General features: G+C 40.7%; 1 protein-coding gene and 1 long non-coding RNA gene across 3 annotated transcripts in view; one reads left to right on the top strand and one right to left on the bottom strand.

Moving 5' to 3' along the window:
• asap2a (ArfGAP with SH3 domain, ankyrin repeat and PH domain 2a) overlaps positions 1 to 21,519 on the bottom strand; it is a 57,413-nt gene that overhangs the window by 8,912 nt on the left and 26,982 nt on the right. Inside the window, exons 3-19 of the mRNA XM_061843764.1 lie at positions 21,011 to 21,156; positions 19,684 to 19,758; positions 12,573 to 12,622; positions 10,032 to 10,161; positions 9,211 to 9,296; positions 9,001 to 9,076; positions 8,827 to 8,913; positions 7,674 to 7,777; positions 6,120 to 6,189; positions 5,880 to 5,967; positions 5,096 to 5,144; positions 4,710 to 4,876; positions 2,532 to 2,665; positions 2,116 to 2,210; positions 1,837 to 2,026; positions 622 to 707; positions 254 to 369 (exon numbers count right to left, since the gene is read on the bottom strand). Coding sequence (XP_061699748.1) covers positions 254 to 369; positions 622 to 707; positions 1,837 to 2,026; positions 2,116 to 2,210; positions 2,532 to 2,665; positions 4,710 to 4,876; positions 5,096 to 5,144; positions 5,880 to 5,967; positions 6,120 to 6,189; positions 7,674 to 7,777; positions 8,827 to 8,913; positions 9,001 to 9,076; positions 9,211 to 9,296; positions 10,032 to 10,161; positions 12,573 to 12,622; positions 19,684 to 19,758; positions 21,011 to 21,156 — 1,749 coding nt within the window. The remainder of the gene's footprint in view (positions 1 to 253; positions 370 to 621; positions 708 to 1,836; positions 2,027 to 2,115; positions 2,211 to 2,531; positions 2,666 to 4,709; positions 4,877 to 5,095; positions 5,145 to 5,879; positions 5,968 to 6,119; positions 6,190 to 7,673; positions 7,778 to 8,826; positions 8,914 to 9,000; positions 9,077 to 9,210; positions 9,297 to 10,031; positions 10,162 to 12,572; positions 12,623 to 19,683; positions 19,759 to 21,010; positions 21,157 to 21,519) is intronic.
• On the top strand, positions 6,162 to 8,596 carry LOC133513221 (uncharacterized). 2 transcript variants are annotated; one of them, XR_009798425.1, is made up of 6 exons: positions 6,162 to 6,299; positions 6,419 to 6,555; positions 6,743 to 6,791; positions 7,694 to 7,799; positions 8,222 to 8,353; positions 8,504 to 8,596. It is a non-coding gene; the product is annotated as an uncharacterized LOC133513221 (long non-coding RNA). The 2 variants fall into 2 exon arrangements; XR_009798424.1 differs by having other exon boundaries at positions 6,201 to 6,555.

Genomic DNA, 21,519 nt, shown 5'->3' with positions numbered 1-21,519 from the left:
AACCCCAGCTTCTACTGTAGCGTCTAGTCTATTCGCCTTATAATGCTGTGCGCCTTATATAGGAAAAAAGTTTTAAAATAGGCCATTCATTGAAGGTGCGCCTTATAGTGTGGAAAGTACGGTAACTTAAAAAACTGCTCCCAGCATGATGGTGTTCAGTTCCATATAACTCTAGTAGTCCAACCAGGATCATTGTTAAATGACACCTTACTGAGAGTCAATAAAAACAGAGAAAATCAGAACTTCTTCTCACCGATGTCTATGGATGCTTTCCCCCTCAGCAACAGCTTCAGACACTCACTGTTGTCAGTCAGGCAGCAGTAGTGCAGCGCCGTGCTGCCTTTGGCTGTCTGCTTGTCCAGATTTAAACTGCAAATGGAAAAAAGAAAAGAGGAACAAAAACAGCTATTGTGCTGAAGTAGCCATAATCAACTTAATAGTGAGCAGATGTTTTAATTTAAATGACATTGGAATTCCATTGCAAAGACACATCTGTCCTCCGGGTAATGTCAACATGAGATAGGCGGTGGCTTTCAAAATGTCACATGGCTAAATGGAGCGTCATATGGTCAGCACCACATGAGCTGTCTACCTGATTTTCGCTGGTGTGTTTTTGTTCACCTGTTCTGCGTGAGGAAGTCAACGATGTGAAGGGAGGTTCTGTCAACCAGCCTTACAGCCAGATGGAGAGCGGTCTCTCCTTGCTCCTGAGAGACAAAACAGATTTGCATTCGAGCCGTTACACCTTTCACATTGGACAAAGCAACAAAAGAGTGTCACAAAAATTTGCAGTCACATGTTTCAAAGTCCCTCATAAAGGATGAAGACACGCCACAATGTTCCTTTGGCTAAAGGTATAGCGTTTTGTGATAACAGTGGTGCCTCGGTTCTCGACCACAATCCCTTCCAGAAGGCTGGTTGAAAAGTGAAACGTTCAAAAACCAAAGCGTGTTTTCCCATTACAATGAATGAAAATTAAATAATGCGTTCCAAGCCTAAAAAATAAGTCTTTTTTTAACTTTTCCTCATAGGAAACTGCATAGTAGAAATACATGTATAGTAGAAATACTTTATATAATTAAATCGTGTAATAAATATTTTTATTTTTTGCTTAAAATGTATGCTTTAGTAGTAGAGTATGCTAGGCTGGGAGTGCATTGTCGTATCTGTAGCAACTCGGCCCCCAGCCTTGTAAACCTTTTTTTTTTTAATTCACAAAAGTGCAGAATAACTTTAAAAAAGCAATAATGAGGGGGGAAAAAACTGACAAATTGTTTTTTATATGCACAGAAAATATGAAACGTGTACAAAAAAAAATTTAACTTGCAACTAAGTTAAGGTTAAGGCTAATGGAACAAAAGAAAAAAGCAATGCAAAACAACTGTTTCAAATATCTTCGTGGGGGTGGCTTGCCCCTTTTTAACAAAGAAAGAATTTGGACTGTTTCTGCTATCTTTTGAGCACCTTCCTGAAATTTTCATTCAAAAACCGATTTGTACGAAAACAGAGACGTTCAAAAACCGAGGTACCACTGGCACCATGGCAGCGCACCGACATCCCAATTTTGGCGGCGGGAACATCAACCGGTACTTGTACATGGCAGAATTCTGCACTTCTAGGGTTTTTTTTTTTTTTTAATAAATGGTGTTTACAGTAAATCTGCTGAACATTTTGAAATTTAAATACACAATGCTAAAATCATAGGTCAGTTTGGAACCTATTCCCTGCAATAAACGGGATTTTTCCTGTTTTATTTTTGTGAAAGCAGAAATTGTATATACTTATTTAAGATTACACTTAATGTTGTGAGCAGTGAGTGTAAATGGGGTTACGGACATGTCCGTTGGCTAGCGGTATGGGCTCCATCAGGTCCACTCCCTCAGCATAGACCTGAATAAGCGAGACGATGTCACGGGCCTTGACGGCCTCACACAGTGTGTGGAGCCGTGAAGCAGAGTCAGGGCATTTCTTCCTTGTGAAGCGCTTCTCGGTGTACTTGGCGATGATGAAGTCTTTCCTCGCCTGCCTGAAAGGAAGGTTCCGAGTGTCGGCGCATCAGCGGTGTCACCCGGGCGTGCAATGCTAGCGGCGACGAGTGGCGAGGTGAGGACTTACATGTCACTGGCGGGGTTGGGTTTCACTGCGTTTTCAGCACTTAAACCTGCCTCCATGATTTCATTGAAGCCTGCATTCCCCACATTCTTGGCCAGCTGTGGAACGCATATGCAGCGCGGTTAGGCGGTTGAGCAGCATTGCATTTATTTAACACTTAAAGAGGGAAGACAAAAGACGCCCTAAACAATACCCTACTTTTAACCACAAGGAGTCATGTAATTTGGAACACAGCCACAGGCAGTGATTCTAAATCAAACAAACTGTAAAACCCCAGCAGAATGCAAGCTATTCAAAGTATGACGACCTCTTCCACCACTTGACTCCTGCAACAATATTCCAAAATTAAAGCACCGCATGGACTGTATGTGAAAGCTGGAGGCGCACAGGGGAGATGAGAGATACCAACAGCAGCCTACCAAGAGCTCCGAGGTGCTGAGTACATCCAGAGTAAGCGACTGGATCCTCGAGTAGTGGACGCCCAGCTCCCTGTGGATGCCGGAACATTCGATACATGTGAGAATTCCCAAGTTGGTGGATAGCCACGTTGGGTCTGGAAAAAGAACAAGAAAGTTGCACATTGAATTGCAGATATTGATTTTATCAACTCAAATAGTGACAGACACCACACCCCGAGTACAGTGCCTTGTGAAAGTATTCGGCACCCTTGAACTTTTCAACTTGTCGCCACATTTTTTGTCAAGAATCAACAACAAGTGGGCCACATTTGTGAAGTGGAATGAAATTTAGTTGATATTTTATACTTTTTTAACAAATGAAAAACTGAAAATCAGGGCGTGCAATATTATTCGGCTTCTTTACTTTCACTGCAGCAAACTCACTCCAGAGGTTCAGTGAGGATCTCTGAATGATCCAATGTTGACTGATGATGATAAATACAATCCACCTGTGTGTAATCAAATCTCTGTATAAATGCACCTGCTCTGCGATAGTTTCAGGGTTCTGTTGAAAGTGCAGAGTGCATCATGAAGACCAAGGAACGCACCAGGCAGGTCCAAGATACTGTTGTGGAGAACTTTAAAGCCGGTTTTGGAACCAAAAAGATTGTCCAAGCTTTAAACATCTCAAAACGATATGTTTGGTGTAAAAGCAACACAGCTCATCACCCTGAACACACCATCCCCACTGTCAAATATGGTTGTGGGAGCCTCATGGTTTGGGCCTGCTTTTCTTCAGCAGGGATAGGGAAGATGGTTAAAATTGACGGGAAGATGAATGGAGCCAAACACAGGACCATTCTGGAAGAAAACCTGTTGGAGTCTGCAAAAAAAGACCTGAGACTGGGATGGAGATTTATCTTCCAACAGGACAATGATCCAAAACATAAAGCCAAATCTACAATGGGATGGTTCACAAATAAACGTATCCAGGTTTTGGAGTGGCCAAGTCAAAGCCCAGACCTGAATCCAATCGAGAATCTATGGACAGACCTGAAGACTGCTGTTCACAAACGCTCTCCATCCGACCTCACTGAGCTCGAGCTGTTTTGCAAGGAAGAATGGGCAAGAACTTCAGTCTCTCCATGTGCAAAACTGATAGAGACATACCCCAAGCCACTAGCAGCTGGAATTGCAGCAAAAGGTGGCGCTCCAAAGTATTAATGCAGGGGGCCGAATATATTGCATGGCCCACTTTTCAGGTCTTTATTTCTTAAAAAAAGTTTCAAATATTCAATAGATTTCATTCCACTTCACCATTGTGTCCCACTTGTTGTTGATTTTTGACAAAAAAAATAATTTTATATCTTTATGTTTGAAGCCTGAAATGTGGCGAAAGGTTGAAAAGTTCAAGGGTGCCGAATACTTTCACAAGGCACTGCAATTACGGTAAACGGGTCATTCAGAAAGACGCCTCCATTTTACCATCATCAACTATAATTATGTCATATTATAGACAATCATAGACAAACACCAGCATTAAACATTTGAACAAATACAGGACTCTTGGTGAGAAAATTACCGGGAGCCCAGACGAAAGAATGGAATAGACCGTATGTGGCCCCCAGGTCACACTTTGCCCTCCACTGGTTTAATATTGTCCTCCATATACAAACATAGCCCTCCCGCCAGTGACAATTTACAGAAACATAAGCCTCTTTCACTCTACGTTACCAGTAAGTTAGCACATTATTGGCTTAATAGCACTACATATTCACTGGTCTGTTTTAGAAAGTGCGCGAAAACAATTGCTTTCGACACAAATTGGCAAGGACAGTGCGTCTCAAGTGTTAAGCTTCAGACTCTGGTCATGGATAACGGCTCTGGCTTTACGTCTGACACTACATACATCAGAAACTTGCAAACTTTCTGATGTAATGTCCTTGGAATAAGCCGTTTTTGCAATTTATGCACTAACTGTGATATGCCCTTGTAGAAGTTTAACAGCTGCCTGAGGGCTTTTCACACTCAAGGAAACAGTAAAACGGTGTCTGCTTGGAATAAATCTTTTATAAACTGGGTTCACACAACTGCTGAAGGTCACCTGGTCCAATTTACTGAGGGGCTTTAAATAGAAATCTTTTTCAAATCATATAGCATATTGTATGGTGTCAAGAATTTCCCACTGTCAACACTTACTAGGCGCGCCACAATCGCAGCACATGTCGTTCCCCGTCATTCTCTTCACCTCGGCCAGGATGGCCTTGGTCAGTTCCTGCACTATGTTGTTCTCGCCTACATGCTGGTCGCCTTTGAAAGCCTGGTTCAACGCCTCCTCCTTGCTGTTCTGGAGCACTGAGATCCAGCTGGAAAGGGGGAAGCAGAGCAGACACACATGGGATTTGGTGAGAAGGAAGAGGAGAAAGGAGGTGAGAATGAACAAAGGGAGAACTGTAAGTTGAGTAAGTAGTCAATGGGTAGAAGTAGTAGGTATATAAACTGGAAAGTTGTTCAAAGAGGTAAATAGGATGAACTTGGGACGAACAGTAAAGACAATTAAGGGAAAAGAGTGAATCGGCCCTTACATTTGACAGTCCTGGTCGTCTTCGGCCTGAAAGTGATAGGTTCTGTCGTCTATAAGGCAAGAAAATTCTTGATTGAGTTGCACTGGCAATATCTTACAATAGAAATCGGAATTGTTAAAACGCTGGCTAATTTTCTCTTAAAGCATCGTCAAGAATCTACTTTATAGACTTGACTTATATTTTCTGTGAATAAGAATTATGGCCACACTGAAGAGAAAAACCTTTGTAATATTATAGACAATTTCCAACAACAAGGTAATTAACATGGTAACATTACAACTGAAGATTTTTTTTTCCTTAATGAGAATTGAATCAATTAAAATCTACGTGAGCACTGAACTAGAGGTGCATCTGAAAAAATGGAATAATCTGGAAAACAGCTTTTTGCATTTCAGCATTTTCCTTTGCATTAAATGATTATAAAAAGAGTTGATATTCTAAGTTATTGAACTACACCTGTATAATTATTCATTGATAACCAACTGAATCATGTGGCAAAATCTGGATCTGAGTTGGGGTTCTACCTTGTCTATGCCCTACCCCTCTACCGAGTGTAATGGAATTTTGTTTTTTCCCCCCCAGATAATCTTCCTATTAAACAGTAAAGCAGCAATGAGAAGGTACAATCTTTCCTAGAGGTAAAAATATAAACACCCCATCCTGCTTTCTAGCCAGCTGTGACCTTTAACTTCCTTTGAGCACAGCTGCCCCACGTTAAGGGCAGGAAATAAAAAGGGGTTGGCGACAGCAGGGATGGAAAAACTAAAAAGGAGCTTGGTCTTACGAGATATGAGGTCAAAGCTCTTCTTCTCGTCGGGATTGTGTTTCACCTGACAGGTGAGCAGATTGAGTTTGGCTGGCGGTCTGTTTGCCTGCAGGACGGACAAAAGAGGACATTGTGGCGCTGATAATATCATATAATTGGACATAATGTAGTTGTCTGAAATAAGTCAGTTTCAATTGACAAACTCCAACAACTGTGTCATGATGAATTGTGTTTGGTCTGATCGTGATGGTTGCTTACGGTTCCATGGGGGATGGTGAGGTATCCGTTCTTCGCTGTGCATTTCCTCTTCTGCCATACTTTCCTCAACCTGCAACAGGCAATTATTAGCAAAGGCCATGGAGACAAGGAGAAGACACGTTACATGGAGGAAATATTATGGCTGTCTTTGCAAAATGGTGTTCCACATGTATGACACGGGTAGGTCAAGATCCCACAACGTACTATAATTTCCGGCGTATAAGCAGAGACTTTTTTCACACGCTTTCAACCCTGCGGTTTATGCGGTGATGCGGTTAATTTGTGCATTTTTTCCAAAGGTCGCAAGGGGGCATTCGAGCGGAAAAGGAAAGGGTAAGACCAGTGGAATATGTGCGCCGAGGAAGTGGCTTTTACTGGTCCGGCCCTGTTAGCGCTGCGCTAGGGTGTTGCTGCCGTGTCTCAGTGATTTTTACAGGTATGTTTTTTTTTTTAAACCAGCCTCGTTAGAGTGGCGCTAGCCTTAGCCTTAGCATTAGCGCGGTGGCACTAGCATTAAACTCTCTGTGTACTGTCTATTTGTAAATAGCTCGTGTTTCATTGTGGGTTTCAATGTGGGCACATGCGGCATATGTATGTACTAAATTGTATTTCCTTTACAAAAGGACTGGGTGAGGCTTATAACCAGGTGCGCTGTGTAGGCCAGGAATTACGGTATGTATCAACGACCACACATTGTTACATTAATACCACGCAAAAATGGGACAATAAAAAGTAGGTACTATTATTAACTTTTGGTTGTGAATTTCCCTTGTGGAAAAATCAAGTACATATCTATTTATCTATTCAGTATACCATAGACAAAACGTCTACAGCCCTCTGTTCAATGACAAGGTTTTTCAGATATTAAAAAAAAAAAAAAGACACCAAGATGAATCAGCTTCCTTATCATTCTCTTCCTCATCAATTATTTTTTTGGGTGTAGTCCAGTTCTTCGTAATGCCACTGCTGTAAAATATTTTCTCCACTTGACAATAACTGAATGCATTATTCTTTTTGAATCCTCCTCAAGATACTGATACCTTTGAAAAATGAGGTCCCTATGTTGCTTGACTATGAATGCACTACAACCATGCTTTGTGCTGTCAGACGTGACTACAAAAATGTCATAAAAGCTACATCAGAACTTAATTTGCGCTTGATCAGAGACACTTTAAGTGGAGGGAGGTGTATGCTGACTCTCACCTAACATAAGTGAATCTGAATGGTGAGTTATGAACACAGCCACAGCTCAAGTTGCAAAAGGGTGTACACACTTCTGCAAACATTACGTCTGTTGTTTACTGGTACTTCTCACTTCAAAATATTTTAATTTGTTTAATTGTTGTTGAGTAATACAGGTCACTAAATGGTGGAAAAGGTTTTGAAATTATTTATTTTACTCGTTTTTTAAAATATACCGTTTCAAAAAAAGCTTTTAACACAGGTGTGTAGATGATTTATAGATTTGTTGTATGCACATTTAGAGCAATGCACTGCACTTAACAAGCAAAAAAAAAAAAAAGCTATTTTAAATGAATGTTTTAAAAAACCCACCCATCACTTCTTTTGTAAAGGTAGCCGCTGCGCTCAGTCCCGTGCTCTTTGTTGCCTTGCGGTTGATGCAAGCTGTAAGTGGTGCTCTGCCGCACCTGCGATTCCTGGGAGAACACACACACAAAGGTATGATAGGAGCTTTCATGCATCAGTAATCAATATCAACATTGACAGGGGGATGATGTCACACATGACTGCCTAAACAAAAACAAAGCAGAGACGACAATTTCTCAAGGCAGGCCAGTGATGACGCTAATACAATTTTGTTGATATTGTTTCTTATCAGCAGACATGCACACAGCATTGAATTGCAACTGTGGTGTTTATAAATAAATAAATATATAAATGATGAATGGCTAAATAAATAAAGAAATGAAGCATTGAAACTGGACACTGAATACCATCAAAAATTACACAACTACATACTGTCAATGCGTTTTTACATCTACTTACTCTTCTAGACTTGTTTCACAAATTGGGGAAGCATTAAGAGAGAAGAGAAACTTCCAATGAGATAAAAATGTAAACTGCATCATTTAATTGCTCAGCATGCACAAGGATCAAACCAATGATGACCTGTGGACGCCGTACAACGGAACCTCAAAAGTGGACCACCTGCAACCGACTGGCTGGAATTGATTATTTAATATGTTTCCAAAGCGAAATGGTGAAAATCCGAGGTAAAGCAGTAATGTGAAATGTTTTAAAAAGATGTTTGAAAAGATAATTTTAAATCTTTACGGCAACACTGTAAAGCATTTTGAAAATTGTACTCAGCATGCTTAAAAATGAGAGTTTGTGGCAAATCTAAGAAATCTGTCTCTTTTTAGGATATACAGTGGGCATGATTTAGATTTTGTGCCAGGATTGAAAACCCGGAGGACTGAAGAGAAAAACAATGGCTGTCAAATAAAGTGTCGGTGATGTCATAACAGCGGAATGTGATTTCGTCTTTAAAGGAAAAGCAAATTAGATTATGGTTCACTCTTGTATTTGTTGTTTGGCCTCTAATAATCTGTTTTTAAGTTCCAACTCCTTTTCCAACATTTTTCCCCCCAGATAGATTTGAGAAACAAACCAGCGAGTTCTTCAAAAAATGTAAAACCCTGAAAGTGAGTCCTTTAAGGCAAAATCCCCATTGTGTGTGTGTTACCTCTTTCTGCTCCACTTGCAAAGCAGTCTTCAGAACATCCCGTAACTGAGTCAGCTGCTTTCGCTCCTCATCCTGCGCCTGCTTTATCTGGTCATGAGACAGACAAAATACACTATAGGAAGGACCAAAGAATGGAGGTTCATTGGGTGGAAAGAAAAAGAAAGTCATCCTCACTGTGTGCAGATCTGTGGCCAGTTTTTCAATGGAAGGCTTCAGGTTGTCCACCGCTTTCAGACCATCCTGAAAAAAACTGATCAAGACCAGTCAGGAAATGATGTTGTTTTTTTAATTTTTATTTATTTATTTTAAAAAAAAATTTTGCACGACTGAACATTTTTTCCATGAAAATGTGCGCAATGAATCTGAAAGGCGTGGATGACTTACTTGCACTGTGCATGGAAGTATTTGATGAGGTTCTGCAGCAGGTCTACTCCCTTCTTGATCTTGATCTCATTGACTTTGATCAAATACTGTGAAATTTGTCAACATGGACCAGCTTAGAGAAAAGTTCAGCAAGAGAACATTTTTCCCCAAAAAACATTTTCATAGTGTTCAATGAAATGTCTTTCAAGTTCGAGAAAGTGAAGCTTAAATCAAAAAACGGCACAGACTGTAGAATCATAAAACATGTTAACCCTGCGTCTGTAGTCCAAAGAGTACACGCTCTGGGTTGAAATATTTGTCAAAAATTGACATTCGCAAGCTTTCTGGTGAAAATAATATTTTTCCAAACAGCGACACCTCCTTTTTGGCTCTTTCTTAGTCCTTTGTTTTCATTTATTGCATGGTGGTATCCCCATGACGCAAATCTCAGATAAGTGGAGTGAAATGGATGGATGGATGGATGGATGGATGGATGGATGGATGGATGGATGGATGGAGGAAGCCCTAATGTCAGACAAACCTGAAGTGGTACAATTCATGATTAGACCAAAATATGCCACTAACATTTTAGTATCTGATCTTCAAAGTACTAAATTTGGCAGATTTACCTTATTCTTAACACAGATCATTGGTAGTACAATTAACCAAGGTTTTGACGACAACTACATTTATTCTACAGTATTTCAATTATTTTCCCTTGGAACAATTGCATCGAATCCAAACAAATTTAAGGTTGACCAGCATCCCAGACTGGATCGCGCTCAACCATCAAAGTACCAGCAATCAAGTTGAACTTGACAACCAAAGATCAGTAAACTAACCTCACACATCTGCAGCTGAAATAATCTCCTTTCTTTCTCCATCTCCTCTGCAATTTCCGCCCCGCTGATCTCTGTCCTGATCATGCCGTGCTGCCTCGCGTGCTCCTTCTTCTCCTTTTCTATCTTGGTGCTGGCAACAAGAAGCATCGCACAGGTGAACTGGAGGCTCCTCAAATCAGCCAGTGAACACAAAGACAGTAAACTCCTTGCGAAATATAATTCCCTTTACATTGTTAGAAAACTACTTTATTGAGTTTTGAACCAAACAAGTGAATTCCTGGAGGAGATTTTACAAAAAGAGCAACAATGGCGCATACTCCTGCAGGCAATGAGAGGAACACACTGTACTTCACAATAAAAAGGGGGCTCCATTCCATGCAACATGTGGTATTCTTTTACAGATATGGCAAAAAAAGATGCATTTTGATTACCAAACTCAGATTTATGGCAGATTGGTGCAAATGTAGAGAAGGTATGAACTGACAAGTTATTGGTTTCTGTTTGCACACAAGCTCAACATGGAAGATGTAAGGAGGAGATAGTTAGAAAATGAGGCATTTAAAAAAATAGTGTACTGCTTAAAATGAGTGTGTGGCAGTATTCCCTTTTAAGCTGCCTATAAAAGTCAGCACGTTGGTGTCTTTCTTCCCCTCTTTTACACTTTTATGAACGGTATCGAATCTAAATGGGAGGCGACCTTGCAATTTTACGCTTTGGGAGTTGCTGCGATGGGAGTGTGAAGTTTAACACCATAAATTTACGAAGTGTTACATTAAAAGCAACGGTCTCAGACAAAAGTTTTGCGCATCACACTGGAGGGTTCAACAGATAATTACGCATGTGTGTCTGTGTGAAAGGGGAACACAGTTATGGCCATAACCCGCATCGCTAAGTTCAGTATACAAAATTGTTGCAGGATATGTGAATGTAGGATTTTGATGTAAAAGTACTAACTGAACCCTCTGAGCACAGGTGTCAAACCCAAGGCCCGGGGGCCAGATCCAGCCCACCACATAATTTTATGTGGCCCGCGAAGGCTGTGATTCTTTTGCAATATGTCCCAGCATTTCAAATTGGCATATATCATAAATGACAATGTTGAGATATTTTTGTTTCCAAACATGAAAAATGGTTGAAAAACCCATTACACTTGATTTCTGATTCCAAAAGTAGTTCATAAATTTCATGTGTAAATATGATGAGGCGATTCAGGACTTCTATGGTTTCACCATCACGGCCCTAAGAGGGAAATCGTAAGTACAATGTAGACCGTGACAAAAATGAGTTTGACAACCCTGCCTTAGAGCATCAACGTCAAATTGTAGACATCAGATCATTTTCTGTGACACACTAAACCAAATAAAATGTCTCCTTCGGGTTTCTTTCTAAACGGATATTTTGGCAGAAAATCTATCTGGAAATTTTGTTCACTTTTTACAGTTATTAAAAGCATTTTTTAAATGTATCTTTTAACATAAATGGAACAGCAGTCTGATCCATCATTTTTTTTTTTTTTTGTAGAGTCAAATAAGCCAAAACTTTGGAAATTCTCACTTTGACCCACTTTTATACCTTAAGGTCGCCATTACTCCAATTTATTTCGTGGAGCATGTGCACAAGTGTACAACAACCCATGTCTGTGCGAAAAAACGATAAAGGACGTGGCAGTGATTTTTTTTCCATTTGTCTTTTTTTGTTATTTGAGTCGACTGATTCCTCGTTTCAGCCTCAAATGAAATGCAGCAACATTTGTGTTTATGTAATCATCTGATCAAGAGTTTTAGTTTAATACTTGAACTTCCCATTTATTAGGGGTGAATGTGCTCAACTATTTCAACTAATGCGTCCTCAGCTATGACTCTGTTTTACAGTCATCATGGCTGTCGCTAATTGGGAGACACGTTTGCCATGTTGTTGGCTACCAGCCAATAGAACAGTTGTCCAATTGATGACGGAGCACATAATCCATTCACTTTCACTGCTGTGGGTTAAGGAAACATTTTGATAAACTATTATAATACCAGTACATCAAATAAAATTATATGTGGCGTAATGCTTTTGCTGTTGGAGTGCAACTACCCAGACGAAACACAAAAAATGAATCTTAAACCCTGAACAAACATTACTAAAAGTGGCATGATGCTCCAAACTGGGAACTCAATGCATCAGGTCACGAGTGCTTTACCCCATCAGGCACACAACTGCACCCTGCTATGATGAACTAATGCCATGCAGCACCAGGCCGAATGCTTGATTGCACTAATTAAAAGGGTTCGGAAAGAGGATGTATTATCCTTTCAGTAAAGAATGTCCTTTGCAGCTTGTAAGATATACAGTATATGAAAAGCTATGAACGGGGGAAAATAACGCGTGCATAACCATGATGGTACAGGTTGTTTAGTGAGGAGGTGTCATGGCGACAGAGGTTATTTGACAATATTGTGGAAGTGAGAGATCACCACAAGGGATGTAAGAGAAATGTAAGTAGTTGGTCAAGACAACAAAAGGAACATTTCAAATTGGCTGAAATAGTCATCTTACACTTTGGTTTCGTAGTCCTTCCAGGCTTTGTCAAAAGGTTTTTTCAGATCCTGTGTAGAGAAGAGTAAAAAAGGTGGAACATGATATCACATCTAGAGCAGAATGTTGATGTGAATGAAATGGACATTTCACAGATTAACAATGTAGAACTTTATCAACGAAACAAGTTTTATATGTATTTTTTTTAATATTATGGAAGACCCTCTCTTACTCTGGTGTCCAGACTTTTTTATCGCAGATCTACTTTTCAAGCAGCCAGCCTCTTGCAAGCTACCGACGGGGAGGGGTGATGCTACCAAACCATTTTAAGGTTAATGTTATGTTGCCTCCTATATTTAAAATACACAGTTAGCTTTTTGTGCACTGTCTTGTCTGTGCTTTCATCCTGGATCAGGCTGTGCCAAGGTGGAATTTTAAAATTACACACCATCTCATACTGCACTTTCTACTTTGGCTTCAGACCAGACCTTTCCCACTCGGAAAAGAGAAAATCTCGTCCAGTTTAACCACTTTTTCTTCTATTAGTCATATACTCCGACAATCATTGCATCTTAAAACAACAGCATTTCTTTTTAAACTTTCTCCATTAATATCGAAAGTAAACATAAGCAGCATGTCTAGCTTGTCTTTGCTCTACGTTGCCCAGAACGTGTAGCTAACTAAAGCAGCGGTGGTGGACGCTGTCATTATAAAGCTTATTGATGGGCTGCGTAAGTTCTGTAACATTTGTAATTATGAATGTACGTCTTTAAGAGCGAGGGGGGGGGGGTGTAATGTAAACTAAAAAAAAGAGTGTGGCAGAGCAGCGGTCGTTGTTAGAGAAAGATCCGTGTGCTGCCTAAAAGAAACCAGTGGCGGCGGCTTTTCATTTTTTTACAGTACGTATGTGAATTGTGCCATTGGATGTAACAACCAGTCATCCCTCGCTCATTGAATCACATTGCAAAATGCCACAAACTGAATCGCTGTTTGTTATACATTCAATCTGCATTGGATTATTATTTTTTTGCGCGCAACTCAGAATATCTGCAAAGAGACTGCCTCAGCAGTGCACAATTGCGCACGCGCACAGTTTTGGAAAGAATACAGAGACCTCAATGAAAGCACCTTTTACTTGTTCCAACCAATTTCTGATTTCAATTTCTCAGTTGATGCAACGATATTCATCTCATACTGTGTGGCCACTTGCTGAGTTTCCCAGGGGAGGGAGGGAGGGAGGGAGGGGGAGTGAGAGAGAGAGAGAGAGAGAGAGAAGAGAGAGAGAGAGAGAGAGAGAGAGAGAGAAGAGAGAGAGAGAGAGAGAGAGAGAGAGAGAAAGAGAGAGAGAGAGAGAGAGAGAGAGAAGAGAGAGAGAGAGAAAGAAAGAAAGCGGAGAGAGACTAGAGCTCGAAAGAAAGAGACTAGAGCCGCAGAACCTCTCTCTCCCCCCCCTCCCTTCTCTCTCTCCCTCCCTCCCTCCTCCCCCCTCTCTGAGAGAGAAAGAAAGAAAGAGAGAGAGAGAGAAAGAAAGAAAGAAAGAAAGAAAGAAAGAAAGAAAGAAGAAAGAAAGAAAGAAAGAAAGAAGAAAGAAAGAAAGGAGTAGTTAAAAGACAAAGCAAGAAGCAACCATGGCTATAAAGCCAGACAACTGCCGGAATGCAACACGCTGAGCGCTTCCTCACCGACTAATGAGCAAAGTCACTGTGTATGTCACCATGAGAATCAACAGAACTGAATCACCTTCCTCATAGATGCAGCCCACAGCTGTCACAGCGGGGCACCAGGAGTCCAGGCGGCTCCACGTGATTGTACGGAGGACTTTTAATTCCCCGGGTCATGCCTACGACCGGCAACACTGATTTCTCTTCGTCAAGGGTGACTTTTAACCACCCAAACAAAACTTTAGATTAAACAACATTACTGCTGGTGTGGTGCCGATTAAACACAGACACAGTAGCTGAGTGTCACGTAATCCCACAATAAACGACGTCAGAAAAATTAGAGTTACCCTGATTTATGAGTCTAAGTCATTCTGTGAAAAAAAACTCATAACTTAGTTAACTCCTAATCAAATCAATGTTCCTGATTAAAATAATGGAAAACCCACCAGGTTCATGTTATGGGTTTTTCATCAGAAAAAAATAACGCTACATTGTATGAAAACATAATAAAACTAATGAAACATAAGCTGTTTATTTGTTGTTGTTATTTTGCAAAACTGATTTTAGAACACTTTTTTTTTTCCTGTGAAAGAATATGAAGCGAACAAACACTGGGTTGGACAGCCTGCTTGAGGCTGTAATGCCGTCGTTTGAGATCCGCAGAGGATGCCGATCCCTCTATTGATGGAGGACTGGCATGCTCCACTTCTCACTCACCGGGATCAGGTTTGGTCCACTGAACCAAATCCAAGAGCACTCTGCCACTCACCCAACAGTTCAAGGGTAAACACATCAGAGTGCGAAGTAAATCACAAAGAAAAGCTGCCTCAAATACAATTTTAGAGCCCAACGGAAAGCTGCTAACACAACCTGGAAGAAGGTAAACGGAAGGAAATGTCTGAGTCTGAGAGGAGAAAAATAGTAATTGCTAAAAATACTACTTGCGAGCACGACCAAGCTGGGAATGGCAGAATAGGCCAAGACATGGGGCATAATACTCCCTCAGGGGGAAGCAGCTTTTAGCACCCTTGTTCCAATTCTGGATGGGAGTCAGGACAGAAGCTGGAACATCATGTCATGCCCTTAAAAACTGCATCCATTTGCAAATCTACCAGCAATATTGGCTCCTCTCACACTTTCCTCGGCCACTTTCCCACTTCCGTGCTGAATCTGCTGCAAGGTCAGCAGCAGTGAAGACCAGGTTTTGTACTGAGGCAACAGCGAATCTAAACATAGGTACAAATTACTCAAAATAGATCAAAAAGAGAGCACGGAGTGCAGCTGTCCTCCAAGACCACACATGCACTAGACTTTCACAACAATTGTGAAAAAAATTGAAAAAAAGGACCTTCAATATGTTTAGCATTGTAGTACCTTTAGTGCAGACGGGACAGGTTCTCACTCAGTGACGGTGTGAATGTGAGTGTGAATGGTTGTCCCTCTCCATATATCCCCTGACACTGACTAGGAACTAATTCATTCTATTCTGCTTTTCGGTTCCAGCACCCTACAAACCTAAACGGGCTTAGCGACATTGAAGATTCACAGGCAGATTTCTGTCCTCCGTGCATCTGGCATCGGATCAATTCCCACTGAATACCCCGATCACAAGCACTCTGCGATCATCTGGCAACAAGTCAAGGGTGTTGTCTGTCACCCCAAGTCAACTGCCAAGATCCTAAACGAACTGAATGGTTTCTCCCACACACTTTTTGAGCTATGTTAGTAACGGCAAAAAAAACAGGATCTATCGATCGGCAAAGGGCAATACAACGTACACAATACTTGTCAGAAAGTGAGAATTTCTTTCAATAGAACAGCACTTTCTTCTAGTCGATTTCACAGAGGCGGTATGAAAGATGTTTTTATTTAGTTCTAGTTTTTTTCTTTTCTTTTTACAACAAACAACCTTGTTCAAGAAAAGTACTAATGTAATCTTAAAGTGGCTGTTACTATGGTTTAGCTATTTAAAGTGTGACTGCACAATACAGCTTTATTCTATACATTTTGAACTACCAAAACTGTGGACTATGCTGTTTGCAGATTGTATGAACAGGGAACAGTTTTTATCTCAAATATCAAGCAGTAAGAAGGAGTGGCTGGTTCACGAGCCGCTGAACCACAATGGAACGAGGCTCAGCTGGACTCTTGTGGATCCATTGAGAACCACTAATGCCCGCTCTTCTAGCGCCTTGCTTGTGAAAACACCGATGATTCTACAGTGGCCATCCAACCACGGGATGTTGCAGAGAGGGTCAGCTGCTGGCATTACATCATGCTGATGTCCACTATGAAAATCCCCCGTTAGCACAACTGACTTTTGGACTCAGCACTTTCCATTTTCCACTGCCTGGGAGTGAATTACGCCTGTTTATCTTTAAGAGGGACACCACCGAGTCCTGCAGGAACCCATCCATGGTCATTTTGCAGGAGCTGGATTCAGACTAACCCAAACAAAGTCCAGATTGTCTTGGGTGGTGAAATGAGAAGACATGACGTGGAGGTTTTTTGTTTTTTTTTGGCTGAGTAAAAAGCTTGAAAGTATCCTGGTTAATCAGCAAGCTATGATTATTATTATTATTATTACTGCAGACTGCCGATACTTCCCTCTAAAAACATACAGTCAGAAGCGTTTCAAATGGCCAAGTATTCATGATCCAATGTTAACAGCATGATAAGAACGCTCCATCCATCTATTTTCTTAACCGCTTATCCTCACAAGGGTCGCGGAGAGTGCTAGAGCCTATCCCAGCTGTCAACGGGCAGGAGCCGGGTACACCCTGAACTGGTTGCCAGCCAATCGCAGGGCACATGGACACAGACAACAGTCGCACTCACTTTAGAGTGTCCAATTAATGTTGCATGATTTTGGGGTGTGGGAGGAAACCAGAGTGCCCAGAGAAAAGCCACGCAGGCACGGAAATAACATGCAAACTCCACACAGGCAGGTCCGGGATTGAACCCGGGACCTCAGAACTATGAGCCCAACCCTTTCCAGCTGACCAACCGTGCCGCCATGATAAGAACACTAAATACCAATAATAATAATAATTGGATAAAGCAACATATTGGTGAAGTGTGAAATTTCGCTCATATCTCAAGAAACAAAAATGGTGAAGTCACGGCTCATATCTCGAAAAACTTTGACGTCACGGTATTTCGAGCTCAAGGTACCATTTTATTGATTTGCAATTTCCCTGAGGTCTGTAATGCAGGATTGCTGTTGACCACTATCGAGTATAAAAGCTTTTAGGCAAGTTTCCAAATTGAGCATCATTTCTCCACAGACGACAGCACTTTTTATCCACATTGAAAACATCCGTGAATGAGATTCTTTGCATGCAGCTTTTGATGCTTTGTCCTTTTCAAGGATTTCATGACGTGCAAGTCAAGTTGTTACTTTGTCTTTTTCTCCCTAGAGCCGCAGCGGCTTGTCAAGCGAGTCTGGACATGATCCTGTTTCTCCATCTGCTGGCAGGTCGGTCCCGTGGGAAAACCATGCAGAGCGATAATGAAGAAGGAGGAATAAGAAGATAGGGGTGAGAAGAGGGGCGGGAATACAGTATCGCTGAATATTGCCTTGAGCAACAGGTTGGAGAGCGCTGTTTTACTCCCATTCCACTAGTAGTGACATTTATGTACTGTATACGGGCACACACGTTTGACAGCTCTTTAACTCCACTGCATTGGTGTAATGAGAATCATCCAAGGGACGAATAAACTGAAAGGGGACAAGAATTAGGAAGGAGCGGAACAGATAGGGTGTGGAATTTTGTAAAAAGGGGAGAGGGTAGGTACTGGGCTGAAAGAACAATGACAGGAAGCCCTGTCAGACGCTTGGAGAAAATATTGATGCTAAGACACAAGAAGGAGAGACAAACAGTTCCGAGATAGAGAGAGAGAGAGAGAGAGAGAGAGAGAGAGAGAGAGAGAGAGAGAGAGAGAGAGAGAGAGAGAGAGAGAGAGAGAGAGAGAGAGAGAGAGAGAGAGAGAGAGAGACAGACAGAGAGAGAGAGAGAGAGAGAAGAGAGAGAGAGAGAGAGATCGTGTGGCTCAGGGTCATGGGGACAAGTTTCTATAGCAACCAGCCTCATTAGAGCTGACTTTATCTCATCGTATTGCAACTGTAGGCAAAAAAGACGAATAAAAAGTCACTTGGCCAGGGAAAAAGTAACAAGTGTTTGTGTGATGAATGGTACACTTACACGACAACAAATGTTGGTCTTCGTTCCTTGTTTGTGGAGTTGGAATTTACATACTGTACAAAAGTAATCAAACTTGGTACGTAAGAATAAAGATTATCATAAGCTGCCTTTACAACTATCCCATGTAACAGAAAAAAATATATATATTTTTCATTTAATTTCATATTCAATGTATGACGCATATGTTGGGCTAAATTAACTGAAAGCAGACATGCAAAACAGCAAAGTTTGTGCTAGCAAGTAAACTTGCTAACAGGATGTACATTTTTAACTTGTTACCATTTAATGTCTGCCTGGTGGACCTTCACTTAGCGAGATGTGTACTGTTCAACAACATTATTTTTAAGAAAAGGTTTTTAATCATTGATATTTCTCTATGACAGAATACACATTAAGCTTGACAATAGCTAACAACACAGTATGATGAAAATTGTAGTTTCATCCTCCTTGATGTAAATGCTGTTCAGAATGTCCCAGAAAATATCAGAGCGTTTTCTTGAAGCGGCATTTGTACCAGAATAACAAGATGGGCAACAATTTCAGGAGCGCATGCATAATGCTCGCTCATATGATCATCAAAACAGAATACACATGATGGAAAGGAACTGATTAAAAAAATTGTGAACAGTGAAATGAAATGATGATAAGACCTCTAAGTCCAATTATACTACCATATTTCTATGATAATTGAATGATTCTAATGAAGACTCATCCTCCAATTTCACAGATGCGTGTTTTCAAATGATTGCAAATAAAGTGCACATCAAAGCATGTTTTGAAAGGTTTGCGTTTTTGGGATCCAAAGCAGAGTTGTGTCAATAGACAGCAATGTAGTATTGCCAGTTGAAATATTGTGTGTGGAAACAGCCCGTTCGTCTTAGTCAAACGACTGTGTGAAGAATGGACACTAAGAGAGAAGGGTCACGAGTTAAATACCCCAAAACAACAAGAAATCCTCAATCAGAACTACCTTTCTAAAGGCAGAAATGCCTTCAAGCAAACCAATTAACATTCTCCAACCTGCTCCCTGATTGCAAGAAAGCTGACCAGTTACATAAGTAATTACAATTATGGCAGTTAAAGCTCATGGTGTCATTAATTGATGACATTTTGATGTAAATGCACCCTTCTTATAATCTTAAGGTTCTTTGTCATTTCAGTTGCGCTAACAATTCAGCAAAACCTTTGCCGCTTGTCGTTCACACCATTCACAAATGTTTGCTTGTAAAGTGACACCAAGAATACGACGCAGTTTTGATAACTTACCCCTTTGACTCCTTTCAGGTCTCCTTTCAGCAGACTGTCCAGAGGAAAAGTGATGATGTTGTTCATGTTCTGGAACTAGACAAGCGAGACAAACAGAAGCTCCTGAAGTCAATTGCTTTGAACGTTTTGTAACCAAATTTAAAAAAAAAAAAAAAAGTCTCTGGACATCACAGTGCAGGTTCACACCACTGCAAATTAAAATAATGATGGGCATTATTATCTTCATAAAGACAACATGTTTGATGCAGCTCTCGTAGATTGTGACTCAAAAGATATTGAATTACTGTACATAACGGAATAAAGTGTATTGTACTCATATCTTTTAAACTGCTCATAAAAAAAAAAAAACAAACAAAGAGTTTGCCGGTGATGATGATTGTTACTGTTGGTGAAGTCAACTTAGAAATTTCACACCTTTGATGGAAAGATTAGACACATTTGATGGAAAGATTAGAATCAGAATGAGGGAGGTTTAAATGTATCACACCAGTTTCTTTAGTTTTTCCGGACCTGAATGAGATTGCCAAGTAAAGAAAACACTTGATTTCAGTTGCTGCGACTGATGGTGGGCCAAGCAATTTTCTTTCCACAACAGGGCCAGGGGGATTTGATTTTTTTTTTTTTTTTTTTTTTTTTTTAAATATAACCACATTTAGAAAACAATTTTTTTTTGTTTACATTGGTTACCTGGGATAGCACCAGCATTCCCACGACCCTTGTGAGGACAAGCGGCTCAGAAAATAGCTTTTACTTTTGTTTTATGATCATAAACTGGGGAAACTATGCAAAGAAATAAGAATTTGAGAAGCTGGTAAATACTTTTTCATCCCACTGTAAAAGTACTTCTTGGGTAGAACCATTTTAAAAGCAATGCATTTTAAGAAATGACGTTGTACTGATGAAAAGTTTCTGTTAAAAATTGGCTTTGGTTCATCGAAATGCACAGCCTGGATCGACAGCCTCTCACATTACCTTCATATAAGGTATCATTGTTACTATATCTTCTCATCTCGGTGTGAGGATAAAGGAGTCAAATGAGTCTATAATTGTGTTAGACTGGATACACAAGCTGCTTTTAGAGTAGCAGCATCAGACTTGATCACATCAAACTGAAATGAGATGTCGCTGAGATTCGATGGCAGCCACCGTGGAAAAACGGAGCTTCTCGGGGAACCACACCCCCCCACCCCAACTCCCCACCTGCGCACAAGGACATGCACGCACCCACAGGGGATCGTGACAATGAGCGAAAAGATGGAAATCCTGTCCCCGATGGCTTTTAAAACCCACTGTACAACTTGTCCTACTCCTTAGTGTACACACTCACCAGGTTTTTAAAGAGGGCTGTGAGCTCCTTGGTGAAGACGGAAAACTTGAGGAACGCTGACCCCAAATCAGGATCATCTCTGTACACACAATTTTCTCCGAACTTCTCCAATGCCTGGGTGTACTGCTCTTCATTCTCAACGTGAGCTAGAAAAAAGAAAAAAAACAAAAAGACACATCCAGTTCAGCTTTATCAAGTTGTTGACACTGTTCCTCTCTTTTGAGCCAAAGCACATATTTTGAAGGAGAAAAAAAATCTTACACCACACCACCAAATAAAAATGTGACAAAATAAATATAGGGTGTAACCTCAATTTAACAGAGCAGGAAGCAACAGACTTTGAATTTAACAGATAAAAGGAAAAGAAATTGTATCCAGTTGGATCTCAAAACGCTCGTCTGTTACTCCAAGAATTGGCCCTTGTTGTTTACTGGTACAAGCAACAGGCAGAGACTTGTACCCGTATTTATGGGCTGTGCCGCTGTTGTCACAGATAAGAAGACGAGATC

This window comes from Syngnathoides biaculeatus, chromosome 15, assembly GCF_019802595.1.
Source record: "Syngnathoides biaculeatus isolate LvHL_M chromosome 15, ASM1980259v1, whole genome shotgun sequence".
Lineage (NCBI taxonomy): Eukaryota > Metazoa > Chordata > Actinopteri > Syngnathiformes > Syngnathidae > Syngnathoides > Syngnathoides biaculeatus.
Note: the sequence above shows the minus strand (reverse complement) of the source record. Positions and strands in the feature narration are given on the sequence as shown.